Raw genomic sequence first — 16,566 nt, 5'->3', positions numbered from 1 at the left:
TGTAGGGTGTAGCTGTGTTGGTCTACGGGCATAGACAGACAAGGTTCTTTGTGTGAATCTGATATCTTTTACATCAGATATAATATAATGATATCTTTTATATCAGATATAAAATAATGGCCTGGACCATTAAAGACTTTTCATAAACATCATCAGGTAATGCTAGCAATTTCACACAAATCCACAAAACAAAGTATTCTGAAGCAAACAGTGAAGAAATTCCCTTCTAAGCATGGACTAGTATGGCCAGATATTGCAGTTTACTTGTTCAAATTAGCTATAATTCAATGAACCTTTTAAAAGGTGTTATTGTTTAACATATTTGACCAGCAAGCATAGGTGAACATGGTGATTTACAGAGGAGTGAAGACACATCCACTGCCTGGAGCAATTTATCTAGGTTAGAACATAATCTATAACATAACATAAATATACAGGAAAAGATGACATATTCCAAATGAGAGTGAAGAACATAAAAATAAGTTTCTGAACGACGGATGGCATGGTACTTCCATCAGTATTTAATTTAATGAACTAAAATAGAGGTTGGCAGGAGAATCAGCATCACACAGCTCAGCCCACTATTTTCTCTCTCTACTCTGTGTGGGGCTGCCCAACCTCTCTCCCTCCCCCAGTGCCTCCATCGCCCCACATATGGCATACAGCACTCGTCATCACCAATGAATTCATCCCTCTCTGCTTCAATTGGGGTTGGGGATCAGTGTATGTGGCAGAAGTGGTGATGCTTGGTAGAGGTAGCAGCAGGCCACCTGCGTACTGTGGTAGGGATGGGGAACGTTGGAGAGGGGAGTAGCAACCTGAACCTGTGCAGGGTGTTGGGGGGTAGACCCCTGTTCTAACATGTAACTGACCCCTAAACTAGAAGGTTGACATAGCAGAGGTTATGGAAAGATGTAACTTTGACTGTTTTACCAGGGTTGCGGACTTGCTGTTTTGTGGTGTACGTCCTTTGTTCCATTTCAGCTGGCAGGTCTGTCTTCTCTTATACCACTAGAAGTGGAGTTACACTGCTGCATTTTTAACCTGTTGTAAACAGAAGTAGACAGATTTAACAGTTACATCAAAACAGCTTATAGTGATATAAATTGATATCGGTCCATGTAATAGAAGCTGCAGATAGGGGCTGATCCTTGCAAGGCAGGGAAATTGAGACCATGACTCTTCAACTTACTCCTTGTGGCTCTTTGCACATAATGCTATTGAAAGAGGATTTTTTCCTTTTAAAAATTAGCCACATTCACTACAGAATGTAGTAACTCTATAAGGCTATGTACAAATACCACTGATGGAAATTTGCCACACGTGCATTCCTGATATAGTGTCATCTTTTGTTTTCAACTAGAATGTGTTTGCCAGAGGCAGATCCAGGATTTCCCAAAGCAGGGTGCGGGAGCAGCGACTGGCACTGCTGCCTTGAGGTATCTCAGACAGCACAAAAATTAAGAGAGTTCAAATCACTAGTCATTTTTATTAATTTAGCCACCAAAACATCATACCCTGCCAATGAGTCAGGAACAGAACCCAGCCCCAGCTACTGGTTCTCACATAATACTTTGACAGTATTAGCAACTTCATTGTAAAAACACAGCCAACTGTGACTGGAACAATCTGCACAGACTATTCTAAAAGGTACAGTGTATCTGGGACCTTTGCCTCTTATGCTTACAGGGACCCTCTTATTTTTTAAAGGAAGGCTTAGCACCATGTTTTGATAAACCACTAACAAAAGCAAGCAGCAGTGCTTTCTGAATCACAGTTTATTACCTCTTCTGTAGTAAGGAGTCAGGTTGTTTGTTAGCTCTGAGTTAACAAAAACAGTCAGCAATAGCAAAGGGATGATTGTTGACCATCTGTATTTTAAAGGTTAGATTGTAAAAGGTACCCAACTACTTCAGGAATTTTGAAAGATCCTACCCTAAATTTAAAGCTACCAGTAATTTACCAAGCTTCCATGAGTAGTTCCAAAAATAATCCCAATGTTTACGCTTCCAAAGTAGCGACTAAAACACAACAGAATTGTGCTCATATTATTAAACAAGAAATGCTGACAATTATTTATGGTTGTAAGCAGTTTACTGAACATTTAGGGCAGGGACGTGCAGTTTGTGGTGGCACAAACTGCACACAGGGAATGTGAAAACCTATAGCAAAATCCCAGTAGCAACCTTCCCCTCCCCCCCCAAACTCTTGGTTAAAAAAACAGTGCAGAACATGCATCAATAGCATGCACCAGAAAAAAATGGAGGTCTGGTCATCCAGAACAATGCTGTGGCTGCCAGTCAGGCTCTGCAAAGCCAGATCTGTGCCCTGGCTGCACCAGGACACCAGGTAATACTGCTGGACCCAACACAGGTGCTGGCCACAGCCTCCCTTACCCCTACCCAGGACAATTTGCTGCACACCAAAGTCTACATACAGGGGCATGTGATGGGGCACAAAGTGGCAGCACAGATTTCTGATGCTGCTATTTGTGCCTCTACAAGCACACGCCCCTGCAGGTAGTGACCCACCTTTAGGAGATGTATCAGTTCAGTTCGAAACAGACCATAAATTGTTGTATTACAGAAACTACTGTGCAAAGTACCACCAATAATTTAGAAAATGATCATAAAATTGTAAAAGTACTCAAAAAACAAAAAAAGCACAGATGGTGCTCTGGTGTGGTGCCAGAGGACTGGGAAAGGGCCAATGTGGTACCCATTTTCAAAAAAGGGAGGAAGAAGGACCCAGGAAACTATAGACCAGTCAGTCTTACCTCGGTCCTGGGTAAGCTTTTTGAGAGAGTTATCCTGGCGCATGTCCGCAAGGGGCCAGCGGGGAAGATTATGCTTTGGGACAACCAACACGGGTTCATTAGCGGCAGGTCCTATCAGACCAACCTGGTGACCTTCTATGACCATGTCACCAAATCCTTAGACGCAGGTGTAGTGGTAGACATAGTCTTTCTGGATGTTAGGAAGGCCTTCAACACTGTCTCTCGCCCCATTCTCATTAAAAAATCAGGAGACTGTGGCGTCAACACCTACACAGTCAAATGGGTTGCCAACTGGCTGGAGGGTGGCACCCAGAAAGTGGTGGTGGATGGGTCATTATCAGGCTGGAGGGATGTGGGCAGTGGGGCTCTGCAGGGCTTGGTCCTTGGGTCCGCACTGTTCAACATCTTCATCAGTGATTTGGATGAGGGGGTAAAAAGCACCCTGTTCAAATTCGCAGATGACACTAAGAGTTGGGGGGAAGTGGGCATGCTAGAAGGGAGGAATAGGCTGCAATCAGACCTAGACAGGTTACAGGGGTGGGCGGATGAGAACAGGATGGGATCCAACACTGACAAGTGCAAGGTGATGCACCTGGGGAGGAAGAACCAGCACCATACCTACAGGCTGGGGAACTCCCTTCTCGTGAGTGCAGAGGCAGAAAAAGATCTTGGAGTCATTATTGATGCCAAAATGAACATGAGCCGACAGTGTGCATCTCAAACAAGTCCAGGGAGGTGATCCTCCCCCTCTATGTGGCACTGGTCAGGCCACAGCTGGAGTACTGTGTCCAGTTCTGGGCACCGCACTTTAGGAGGGATGTGGACGACATGGAGAGGGTCCAGAGGAGGGCCACTCACATGATTGGGGGCAGCAGGGCAGGCCCTATGAGGAAAGGCTATGGGACCTGAACCTGTTCAGCATCCACAAGAGAAGGCTGAGGAGGGATCTAGTGGCCTGTTACAAACTAGTCAGGGGGGACCAGCAGGCATTGGGGGAGTCCCTGTTCCCCTGAGCACTGCCAGGACTGACTAGAAATAACGGTCACAAGCTGGCAAAGGGTAGATTTAGGCTAGACATCAGGAGGCGCTACTTCACAGTCAGGGCGGCTAAGATCTGGAACCAACTTCCAAGAGAAGTGGTGCTGGCTCCTACCCTGGGGGTCTTTAAGAGGAGGCTAGATGAACACCTTGCCGGGGTTGTTTGACCCCAGTACTCTTTCCTGCCATGGCAGGGGGTTGGACTTGATGATCTGCTCAGGTCCCTTCCGACCCTAGAAACTATGAAACTATGAAAACACTGACATGGTATACACTTCCATGTAGTGGACAGGTCTTCCAGAGCACCTATAAATAGTGAAAGCAAGTAACTCATGGAAGTGAAGAGTGAAATAAACCACAGCTTCCCTATATTCCACTTCTAAAAGGAACTTTGACAAGCAAAAAATGTGCAACATAAAAATGTTCCATTTTTACAAGAGGCAGAGTAATTCCAGATGGATGCTCAACAGAAAAATCCCAGGCATCTTCAAGCATAAAAACTCACTGGGGTTCTAGGGATGAAAATGCTTCATAGAACATGAGTCTGCTTACAGGATGCTGTGTAATAATGCTACACAGTCTCACGTTTGAAAGGTTGAGCATCATTCACAGTATCCAACCATGTGTGAAATCTGCATTAAATACATGGAACAGAATGCAGTGGAGCCACTGAAACCACATGAAACTCTTGACTGCTGTTTGTCCAAAGTTGGTGTGTATTTGTTTGACTTAAACAAGGAGGATTCTCTGTTCATGGATTAATGCTGACATTTTCTTGAACTTGAGCTGTTTCACATCAAGTAGCAAAGTCTGTGCAACATGGAATTCCAGATGAGTTAATCACAGATGTTGGACCGCATTCACAAGTGGCTCATCTAAGCAAATCTTTTTGATTCATCAGATCGTGAAAGCGGCACGTCAAGAATTTTCTGTAAGCTGTCAAATAAGTTTGCAGAAAAAAGTAGTGCAAAACTGGATTAAAAAAGAAAAATCCCTGGCACGTTCAAGAGAATCATATTTGACATGCCTCAAAGATTGCGACCTACCTCAAAGTGCTTTATTAAGCTCATAGATTTCTGGACAGAGGTCAAATCCTTAGTGCTATCATCTATTCTAAAAGGTTTGTTAAGATTTTGGACATGTCTGCACTGAGGTCACTGATGTGACTATAGTTTAGCATAGAAAGAGCCAAGCTAGCTTTAAACTAACTAGCTTTGGTGAAAGGAAGGCAGACTATCTGTAGCAGCACAAAACTCAGTGCAGGCTGCCAAACCCACAAGCAAAGCTGGGTAAATAGCCTATGCTGCTATATCTAAACTTCTCCTCCTACCCCAGCTTGCCTTGGCATTTTTTTGTCATGCTACAGGTGCAGCAGTGACTGCAGTGAAGACATACACTTCGACAAAAGACCATAAAACCATAAAACTGGAAAAGAACAAAAATGCCAAACATAGCAAATGGGAGATGGTATTAGATTTGAACCACAAAATGGCTGGCAACCTGCCAAAGTAAGAACAATGCAAACCACATCAAATCCATGTGTCATAATCACTGCTCATGGGGAGTCCTGCAAGAAGAAAAGAAGACATCTCAACAAGGTCAAAGGGATGATGATTTTGATTTCTGCAGAGGGGTGACAACCAGTTGCAGTAATTAGCCCACCCAGCTATTGATCACAAGAAGCAGTAGGACCAGCAGACACCATCTCCGAGTGGCAGATGTATGTCAGCAACTGAAGTGGCCACATCAGAAGAATTGTTTCAAGAACAAGTTCATGACTAATCAAAAATATCTTAAGGTTGAGAGTTAGTAGTTCTTAACAGATGTACAATACCAATAATTCATTTGATCTGTTGGGAAGTTTGAGTTGCCCAGCCTGTCTCCCAGTCTTGATGAGCCTCTCCATGTGTTTTGGTTTTATTTATTTATAGGATTTATTTATAGGACTGTATTTATTTGTAGGATTTTTCAGTTTATTTACATTTGATTATTTTTTTCCCAAAAGCGGATGTGTGACAGCAAGCATGGGATCCAGTAGATGTTGGCCTGTGATGGGTATGATCTTTTGAAACACTGACCCAAGTCATATGGCCCTTAAGACATAATAGCATAAGGTTCATTATGTTGCATGGCTTTGATTCTTTTCTCAGGACATATCCATTTCTTGCTGAACAGTGCTAGAGAGGACTGCCAGGAAAACATATCCTGCACATTTGCTGCATACATATCATGTAAAAAAACATGTCATGTAGCTCCTTTTTGGTGATAATTCATAGAGTAACTAGCTCCTCTAACACTGGCTACATGAGGTTTTTTCCAGCCGGTGGCACATACACAATGGGAATGAGCAGATTTGCATATTTTAATGGTGGGGCTCGTACTATGTTCCAATACACTGTAGATATATCCTAAAAGATCCAAAATACATGGTTAACAATAACTGGTTTTCACTTCACCAGAAGTTTGGCATCTTGGAATGAATACTTAAGTAGGCTGGTCTTCCAAAAGTCAGTACAGAGCACTAGATTAGCATGTAAATAGGATAAACATGCATACATTCTGTGTAGTTAAACTGATTTCTATTGTTTATAGTTTTTGCAAAATTTGGAAGGGAAGACTGGTGCAAAAGAATAGGTTTTGTAATGACATCTACTTTTTGCAATGGTCTATAACTGCTTACAACTGACTTTTATTGTAATATGCCACAGAAACTAGGTCTACTGATGCCTTGTAGATTATATAAGCATATTTGATCTGAGCTGTATTTAGTAGCAATGCATATATATTGTCTATCATAACTAATCCAAGATTTACCAAGTACTGGCTAAATAGTATAACCCAGGGTCTAATATTTCAAGTTAAATTATAGCTGCATTAGCTTACATTTATGGCATGCCTTATTTATTTGGCCCATGATAACACACATTTCTGAATGATGCATGGAATTACAATATCCTCATCTAGTTGGTCAGAAAAACAGATGCCTAGTTAGTCACTCTGAAACAGTTGAAGATGAAACCCTGTACCCATAGCCAATTGATCAAAATATATATTTAGTGTACATGAGCCTCTGCTGAGTGTGGTTATTGCCTGAAAATATGCTGCAATGCACATGTACATTAGAATGTAGTAAACTATAGCAATTATGGAACTTGTAATAATTTCCACAACAGACCATACTAAGCTTAGTGCTATGTTAGCAGTCTAAAAGTTAGTCAGAGATGACATATAAATTAGGGGTGGGCTATAGGCTAGTCCAAGATTCCAACACTGAATAAATAGACTGCTCCCTGACAGAAATAGCCTGCTGTGGAAAACACTAGTCCAACATCTGTGTGTCTGATCAGAAACAGCTCGCATTACTGGGCATTAGCATACTTAAAAAAAAAATCTGCAATTAGATTGTAAATGATGACCTCAAAAATACTGACAATGACCTGGCATGGAAATCATACAAGTTTCAGGGTGTTACTTTCCTCAGTTGCCTTCAATTAAAGAGGTGCCTTTAATTTTAGTTTGCACTTATGGGTTAGCCTGACTAAACTACCATGACTAGACTAGTATAACTGTCAGACCACTCAATTTATATGTACATTTTATTCTCAGAATTAAATTAGGAATTGCATTTGCCAGTTATTAGCTATACTTACTGTTAGAAAGATTCTCCTGATATCCAATCTACATCTCTTCTGCTGCAGGTTGACACTTACTTCTTTCTGTCCTATTCCCTGTGAATATGAAGCTTCTAGCTATTCTCTTTGCAGTACCCTTAGAAAAGTTTATCAAAGAGGCCATTCTTACCAGAGTGGCCAATGGCAACATCCTGAGGGATAGCCAGCATAGTTTGTTGTGGGTAGCTCTTGCTTGACCAATCTCATTTCCTTCTACAACCAGGTGACCTATCACCTGGACAAAGGAGAAGAGATTGCTGTCGTACCTCTTGACTTTAAAAAAAGCCTTTGATCTAGTATCCCATGATCACCGCTTAGTAAAACTAACCAACTGCAGCCTCGGCCACACCACTATCCGCTGGCTGGGAAATTGGTTCTGTAGTAGGACCCAGACGGTGGTGGATGATGAAAGTCAATCATCGTAGTGCCCTGTGACCACTGTGGTCCCCCAGGGCTCTGTCTTTGGGCCAATACTATTTAACATCTTCATTAATGATGTGGACATTGGTATCAGAAACTAACTGGCCAAGTTTGCTAATGACACCAAACTCTGGGGTAAAGCATCCACACCTGAAGACAGGAGGGTGATCCAGGCTGACCTTGACAGGCTCAGGAATTGGGCAGATGAGAACCTGATGGTGTATAACACTGAGAAATGCAAGGTTCTTCACCTTGGGAAGAAAAACCTGCATGCTTATAGGCTTGGCAGTGCTACGCTGGCTAGCACTATGGACGAAAGGGACTTGAAGGTCATGACTGACTACGAGACGAACATGAGCCTGCAATGTGATACTGCAGCTGGTAAAGCAAGTAAAATGCTTGGTTGCATCCACAGATGCTTCTCAAGTAAATCCCAGGACGTCATTCTCCTATTGTACTCAGCCTTGGCGAGGCTGCAGCTGGAGTATTGTCTCCAGTTTTGGGCTCCACAATTCAAAAAGGATGTGGAGAAGCTTGAGAAGGTGCAGAGGAGAGCCATGCACATGATCAGAGGTCAGGAAAGCAGACCTTATGAAGAGAGGCTGAGAGCCAATGGGACTCTTCAGCCTGGAAAAGCGCAGGCTCAGGGGTGATCTGGTGGCCACATATAAATTCATCGGGGTGCTTACCAGTATCTGGGGGAACATCTGTTTACCAGAGCACCCCAAGGGATGACAGTCAAATGGTCACAAACTCCACCATGACTGTTTCAGGCGGGACATAAGGAAGAATTTCTTTATTGTCTGAGCCCCCAAGGTCTGGAATAGGTGGTTCAAGCACCTACTTTGGATGCCTTCAAAAGACATCTGGATGTTTATCTTGCTGCAATCCTATGATCCCTGCTGACTTCCTGCCCCAGGGGCAGGGGGCTGGACTTGATGATCTTCCGAGGTCCCTTCCAGTTCTAATGTCTATGAAATCTATGAAGCTTACATTATAAAGCAGAAGCTGTAAAAGGTGGGAAATACTTAAGGAAGGTCTTTCTGAATACCTGGCTGAGGAGACACTGCCTTTCTGGATTACGTAAGACTTGTCCTAGGCTTTTTCTTGTCTTTTTGGTTTATTACCTTTCATTTTAAGTTAGACTAAATTGTGTGTGCTCTCAGTGTGTTTCACTGGGCTGTATCTTAGCTTAGGCAAAGGTTTTGTTTGTTTTGTCATGTGCTTCAGGTTGCAAAGTGCTGTATTCAATATATGCTCACCTCACAGGAAGGACTATTTTTGTTTAAACTTTTATGAATTCAATATCAATACCACCCCTCCACCCCCTCAGTCTGGCAGAGGCTGCCACCCCTCCCTCAAGTGAGGGGTGGGGGGAAGAAGCCTGGCAGGCATTGCCCTCCCCACCACCACCGTAGACCCAGGCTGGAGTCTCGTGTGGGCCAGGGAGGGAATTTAAACCCCCACCCTCCAGTGCACTAGGCCCCCAGGTTGGTTCCTGGTTACACCCTCTCTGCTCGACCAGGGAGGGGCGAGAGCCTTGGATGGTTTTCTCTTTTTCCTCCACTTTGGCAGTGGCTGGCAGGCATGCTGTAGCACCTCCTGGCTCTGGCTTGAGCCACTGCAGGTATGTGGCTACATTTCCTGAATCAAAAGTGAATGTGTGTTCATTTGGTAATCGGTTCAATCTGCACAGCTTAGACTAACCTGCAAAAACTGAATCGATTCAGCTTCAGGCTTTTTGACTGTCTGTTCCTAGCCAAGAGGGTGTTACACTGTTTTATCCTCTAAGCATCTTAAAGTTATGCCACTTTGGACAAGGACTTTTTTTGAGTTGTTCTACCTAGTTTGAGCTAGTATATTTTCAGCCTGCTCCACAGAACAAAAGTGACCAATTTGCCTTCATCCAGCATCCCAGGATGCAAAGCTCCCAGCCCCTCTTCACCTGACAAACATTCTACCCTCCCAAGCTCTGCTGCCTAAGGGGTGGTACTGCCCCCAAGCCAACACTCCTAATTTGTACCCAGTAGGTATAACTCTAGTTCACATGACACCATGCTGAAGACTTCAGGGATCCAAGGAGACCCCTGTGGGCTCCTAGGCCAGGTCTCAGGCACATGCCCTTCCCTTCACAGAACTAGGACTTTGCTCTATATCTGGGTGGCTCTCCCCCGGCCAGGAGAAGGAAGGGGGAGTGCAGCTTTCCTCTCTCCCTGGCCTCCTGCATTCCTTGGGGGGAAAAGAGAGAAAGGGCTGCCTAGTTCTGAGCATTGCAAGATCATGGAGCTTGAAAAGGCATGCTTCCGCAGGGTTAATGCTCTCATGACAGTTAATCCCTGAGGTCTCTGCATTGGCATGGAGCCCCTAGGCAATGAGTACATGTAGCCCAGGGAGATGTGCTTCCTCATGCTCTTGCTGCACTTAAACTCTAGGGCTCTGCTTCCAGAGGAGGGAGAGAGTTTAAGACAAGACCCACTAATGGCAAGTCATATTTGTGCAGGTTGGAGATAGTATTAAGTAACTGCTCTGAAACTGTTCTAGCTTTAACACCACCTAATATTCCATAGATTTAGAATGGTTTAAGGTAACCTGTAACAGCACCCTTATAGTTGTTTCTCCAAGACCATATTTCCTTAGCTTTTTTAATGGCATGTTGTGCAGTACAGTGTCAAAACCTTAAAGTCCAGATATAGCACATCTACTGTACCTCTATTACTATGTCACTAAATTATGGTCAGATGTTCCATTCTTCACTATTCCTCTGCTCCTACCAGCACAGGAAAAGTCCTCAGAACAGGCTAACAGAAGCAGTCTATTTCATGCCCTCAGAGAGTCCAGGGCCTTAATCCAGTGTCTTAGACCACTCAGCCACAGGAATGTATAAATTATGCAATGTTGATAAGGCTTCCATCTTAAATTCCCTACCATTCCTAAGGAAGCATGTTACCTGACTCCTAACAGTTTCCTAATCACTAGACTATAGAGTATTTTGAGGTTTGATGAAACTTACACTGGTGAAGTTCTTCAAGGTTTAAGAAGGCATTTCAGATGAGAATGCCTGGGTGGTCAGGACATTCATTTAAGTCATACCAGGTGCTTCAATTCCACTGTCTCCCACAACTCAGAGTGCTAACCACTGGTACTTGAGCTCTATTTCTTGTTTTTTCATGAAAAGAGGCCTCAGCGTTGCCATAATGCAAATGAGGAAAACTATTTAAACCTCAAGAAGTTTTATGGGAAAGGAAAGCTGTTTCCCACTCAACTCTAATTATCAATAGAGGAGTAACTAGCAAGTTTTGTACCCTGGGTAAAACACGCATGGGGAGTGGGGAGGGGTAGCGGAGGAGGGGAATCAGTCTTATCTGCCCCAGGACCCCAAATGCTCCTGCCACATGGTCCACCCACTTCATTGTTGCCTGCTACTGCTATAGCAGCAGTGCAGCATCTCTGCACCCAACTGCTGCTACAGCAGTGGTATAGGGCTACTGCTGCTGAAACAGCACAGCCTTCCTTGGGAGAGTTTCTTGCTCACTCACCCCTAGTTATGTTACTGGTTATCAAGCATTATTTAAGCTGTGTATGTGACTGGATTGACTTACAATATAATTAAGGATTAATTAAGGAAGGTCATGATGTAGACCTAACCAAAGTGGTACTAAACAGGAGAAGCCATAGGTTTGTTACATTTTTTTCCTTACTCAACATTTTATGATCAAAATTTGTTTATCATAAGAGCTGAGGAAATAGTTAACGCATTGCCTTAGATTAGTGCTCAAGATAAAATTAATCTCTTCTGTTTCAAAAATCTCATTTTTTGCAGGTTCAATGGATATACATGATTGCTTAATTTGTTAAAGGGGTACACTTTACAATCCAGATCAGATTTCTGAATGCTTTCTCTTTTAGAATTGTGCCGAAGTAAAAAGATGGCCCTGACAGCTAAGTGGTGGGGCCAACATTGGGTATTTTATTTATTGGAGTTCATTTTATTATTGCTTCAGTTCTTCAGTGGGTACAATTTCATCGCTTCTTAAAGGTAATCAAGGGTATAACGAAGAGAATATAGACTCTCAGTTTACAAGATCAAACCTGCCTGAGGACTGGTGCCTGATGAAGACTCCTAGATGGATCAATGACACTAAATATATATATTGATCAATCAGCTATGTGTACAGGGATTCATGTTTAACCATTTCAGAATTACTAACTAGGCAACTATTTTTCTGATCAACTAGATAAGGATGTAGGCAACCCCCACTCAGTGCTCTTAATTGGTTCCTGAAAAAACTAGTGTTAAGCAAAACGAGCATTAAGCAAAACTGAAAGTATTGGATGGCCCCAGATGGTGACCACAATTGTTTTAATGACCCAAAACAGCAACCGCAATTGTTTTAATGACCCAAGATGGTGACCATGAGCATTATAACAAAACTCACTGAGCGCTAAGTGAAATCAAGTATCAATTTAAAATGAGCGTTATAGCGCTAAGTGAAACAGAGTTAAGTGGGGGTTGCCTGTATTCCATACATCTTTAAAAAAATCGATGTTCTCATGGGCCAAATAAATAAGGGATGTCACAATGCAGACTATTACAGCTATAATATAACTTGAAATATGAGACTGTGAGTCCTATGACTATGAGTACTATTTAGCCGGTAAAATTAGTCAATCTTGGATTAGCTGCTTGGGATACACATGGGAGATACTGAAACTAAAAATAACAATAATAAAAAACCTCTGATAGTCTATCACTTGGTAAATATAATGGACTGCAGAGGCTATGATACTTTTACGCTACTTGAAAGAAATATCTATTAATTGGTGTTTTTAAAATACTTATTTCCATAGAGCCTAAGCACCTGACAAACCTTATTGTGACAGGTTCTCTGGACACCCAAGTTCTTATGCTCCATTAAGTGCTTCTAGATGATTGCGTGCATCTACAAATTGTCCTACATCACCGTAGTGATGCACTACAGTGATGTAGCGATCATGTGAGTCTACACATGATCAGCAGTTACGTTACTGTAATAGTGCACCCCCCATTTTAGCGTGCTGCTACGGCAACATAGCGGTGAAATCTAACTGTGCACCATGCGCACAGTGCAGTACAGGTGGTTACTGAACTGTGCTTTAGTACTTTCAAAAGGAAGTACTAAAGCACAGCGCCATAGCAATGTCGCTGTACGGTGATATGTAGATGTGTCCATTCTCTCCTTCCTTAATATTGTCCTTCCTTTCCCCTCTCTCCTACTTCTGTTAACATAAACTCCTCCTGTTTCTTCTCTTCCTATCTAATATACTCCCTAGCTGACTTTACATATTGGCTTGCATGATATGTTTGCATGGTACTAGTATGATAAGTGTTTTGGCTTCAGGTTTCTATGTGCCAATGCCATATAATTAATAAATAATAATAATAAAAGTATAGTGGTTAGGTATCATACAAGAGGACACAAATCTTCCACATTTGTTTTTATAAGGCAGGGATATCCCTATAATCTACTTGGTTGTAAATCCTGAAATAACCTTAGAGGTTTATTTTCTCTTATTCTGATTCTGAAGACAATAAGAATTTGACCTTTTGTAATATTCAGTTAAAAATAGCATATTTCAGGATTTTTCTAGTTTAAAGATGAAACATAGATTTCTTAAAGGAACATGCAAGAAAGAAATACCTTGGTTTAGTAAAATATGCTCTTAAATATGGGACATGGCTCTGATCTCAACCAAGGGAGTGACCACTGGTATATGCATTTTGTAAAATCAAGACATACGAACAAATATACTACATTCATACTCAGCCAAATCAGTTCTTCCTTTGCATGATGTGTTCAAATAACAATAGTATAGTAATTTGTACAAGTGTTTTTTAGCTTTTGCAGCACATAAAAAACCCCCATCATCCTTGCCTGGCATGTATTACTTACATAGGGCCACAAGAATGTAATTGCAATTTTAGAGGGTCACATTTCCCTCTATAGTACTTATTAATTATGGAGAGACTGGGCAAGGAGAGTAAAGAAGACTGGCTCTTCTCTCTTCTGTTGACTGCAGACTCGGCAATGTTAAAAAAAGACAAACTTAACTAAAAATAAAAAGGGTTATTTTTTCTTACATTTCACAAACAAATACAACAAAAGGGGGCCAAAACACATTTAGGATCCCCTTCTAAACAATTCTGTGCACAATCTTTTAGAAGTAAGAGAGGTTGTTTGTGCTTTCTTCAGTTCAGAAGTTGCCAAAAAATAATTTATATGACTGAATAAACATAGAACAAAATTAATGCAAAGTGCATGCCCTATTCTGAAACAGTAATGACAGCTGTAAATACTAAAATGATTGGAGCTAGCAAGGTGATTTTTTTCCCTCCTAGATGATTTGCTTTGCTTTGTATCTGTTGGGCCTATTAGATAACAACAACCTAAAGTTTGTGGGCAGGTGCTAAGGAACTTCAGTAATTTGCTATGAATTCTTAATCATTATTCTTCTACTTTGGCACTTACTCTCCCTCAGCCTGGTGCAAAATCCCCAAATTAATTTACTTGGGTTAGAGTACAGGCCCCAGTGCTGCTCTGAAGCTCTCCATCTTCGGTGTACTTCCTGGTAAATACTCAGGTCAGTTTCTAAGATGTCTGCACCACTCTTTCCTGGTATTTGGGATGTGCTGAGCAAACAGGAGAGAAATGCTTCATGGAGATGGTGCTTGGTGCATCATGGATGCAATGCAAAATATATACTACATATCTTACTGACTAATCCACTGCAAAAACCACTTCAGTCTACAGTTGGCAGACAGGATTATTATGCAAGTTGGGTTTACCAGATGGCCATGAACACCAAAATGGTTAAACAGATGTGTAACTTTTTAAAACGGAAATGTTTGAGCTGTCAATGGTTCTCCATGATGTGCTTAAAAGAATGCATTACTGTACCTGCTATATGCACTTACTAGTAAAACACTGACTTTCTCCAGATCCATCAGCTTTTGGCTTCTCTCCACAGGAAGCAGGGAAGCTGCGTTCACCTATGCTATTACTGCTGCCGGGGTTGCGCATGCTGTCACTGCCGCCTGCAGCCAGGGCAACCTCAGCAACTGTGGCTGTGACCGAGAAAAACAGGGCTACTACAACCAGGAGGAGGGCTGGAAATGGGGAGGCTGCTCTGCGGATATCAGATACGGCATTGAGTTCTCCAGGAGGTTTGTTGATGCTCGAGAAATCAAAAAGAATGCACGGAGGCTGATGAACTTGCACAACAATGAGGCTGGAAGAAAGGTATTCTAGAATAGGTGGGGAATGGGTTATACTCTGATGGGTGGGGAGACTTTCATTTACAATTGAACTTAACTGGGGCAGGTTATCAAGAGGAATACACTTAGTTTTTGTCTCTTTCTATACTATCATTCTGTACCCATCAAAAAATAAGTTACCTAAGGGTATTTATTGCTTATATTAATTTTATAGATGCAAAGATAGGTATGCAGTACAGCTCTAAGAGGTACTCCCGCAGTTTTTGTACCTCTACTTATTTCTGCTTCCTTATGCCCTCCTCAGGGCCTTAGGAAATGGGCTGGAGATGTCCTGGGTAGAAGTAAATATTTGCATTTTATCTCCCTTGGAAAAATCTAGTGACAGCTGAAAGGGGGAGGTAGTGAAACATGAAAAGCTTTGTATGTTGCTGAACTCCCAGAGCTCTAGTAGTTACTTATTCCACCCAGAAACAAAACATTTCTTCAACCATGGCGCTAATCAATTACATACTTTGTAGCAAATGTATATCTGCAGATTTCACACTGATGGAATACAAATAACCACATGACTAGGCAAGCATCACTAAATCTTTGGAAGAAGGCACAGTGGAATGTCTACAACCACAACATAATACCTAATAATGAAACAATAATCATAATGGAACTCCGCCAACTTATACCCACTGAGGATCTACTGCAGTGATTGATTCTCAATCTTTTTAGACTCACGGAACCCCTCAGAAAATGGAACTTCTGTTGCAAATAACTCAGAAAGACCACACCAACTCTGAATGTTTTTGACACCATGGATTCCTATTTGAAATTCCTGAGTTTATCTTGTGAATCACATTTGCACATGTAACAATGCTAACATTGTGTAGCATCCCATAGCACTCTTGAAGGGATATCAAGGCACCCCAAGGTGCCATAGTGTCCTGATTGAAAATCAGTGATCTAGTTCCTCAACTCCAAACACCTGCAGTGTTTAGAAGAAAACAAAAAATAGAGTTTCACCATAAAAACAGATTTTATGGTACTCCTTTTGAAATATTTTCACTGTAGGAAATGATGTTACTCATCTGCCAAGATGAAGCTTACTTATATATTGAATATATAACGCATGCACACACACTTATGGGGAGTAATTTAGTGGGCTAGATGTCATGCTGGGGAGCCACATGATAAAATCAATCCGTAGTGCAGTATCTTTACGTTTGGTAGATGTAACATTGGCAGCTACCACTGAAAAGTCCTCTTGTGGGCTGCATAGAAATGCTACATGGGACAAAAATAACTCAGAGATTACACTTGGAAACCCCTATAGTAAGAGTTCTATTATACTATACAAAGACAAATTTAACCTATCACATCCTTGCAGTTTCCTTCCCTGAACCATTGTGTGTTGTCAT

The 16,566-nt window shown here is 41.9% G+C and overlaps 1 protein-coding gene across 2 annotated transcripts in view; it reads left to right on the top strand.

Moving 5' to 3' along the window:
• Positions 1 to 16,566, top strand: part of WNT7B (Wnt family member 7B) — a 145,318-nt gene that overhangs the window by 116,524 nt on the left and 12,228 nt on the right. For both annotated transcript variants that reach the window (XM_090043806.1, XM_090043807.1), the window contains exon 3: positions 14,911 to 15,182. In XM_090043806.1, the coding sequence (XP_089899932.1) occupies positions 14,911 to 15,182 (272 nt within the window). The remainder of the gene's footprint in view (positions 1 to 14,910; positions 15,183 to 16,566) is intronic.

Source organism: Crocodylus siamensis, chromosome 4 (assembly GCF_052110815.1).
Source record: "Crocodylus siamensis isolate JL-2025a chromosome 4, ASM5211081v1, whole genome shotgun sequence".
Classification (NCBI taxonomy): Eukaryota; Metazoa; Chordata; order Crocodylia; family Crocodylidae; genus Crocodylus; species Crocodylus siamensis.
The sequence above is the reverse complement of the archived record's forward strand: the minus strand, read 5'-3'. Positions and strand labels throughout refer to the sequence as shown.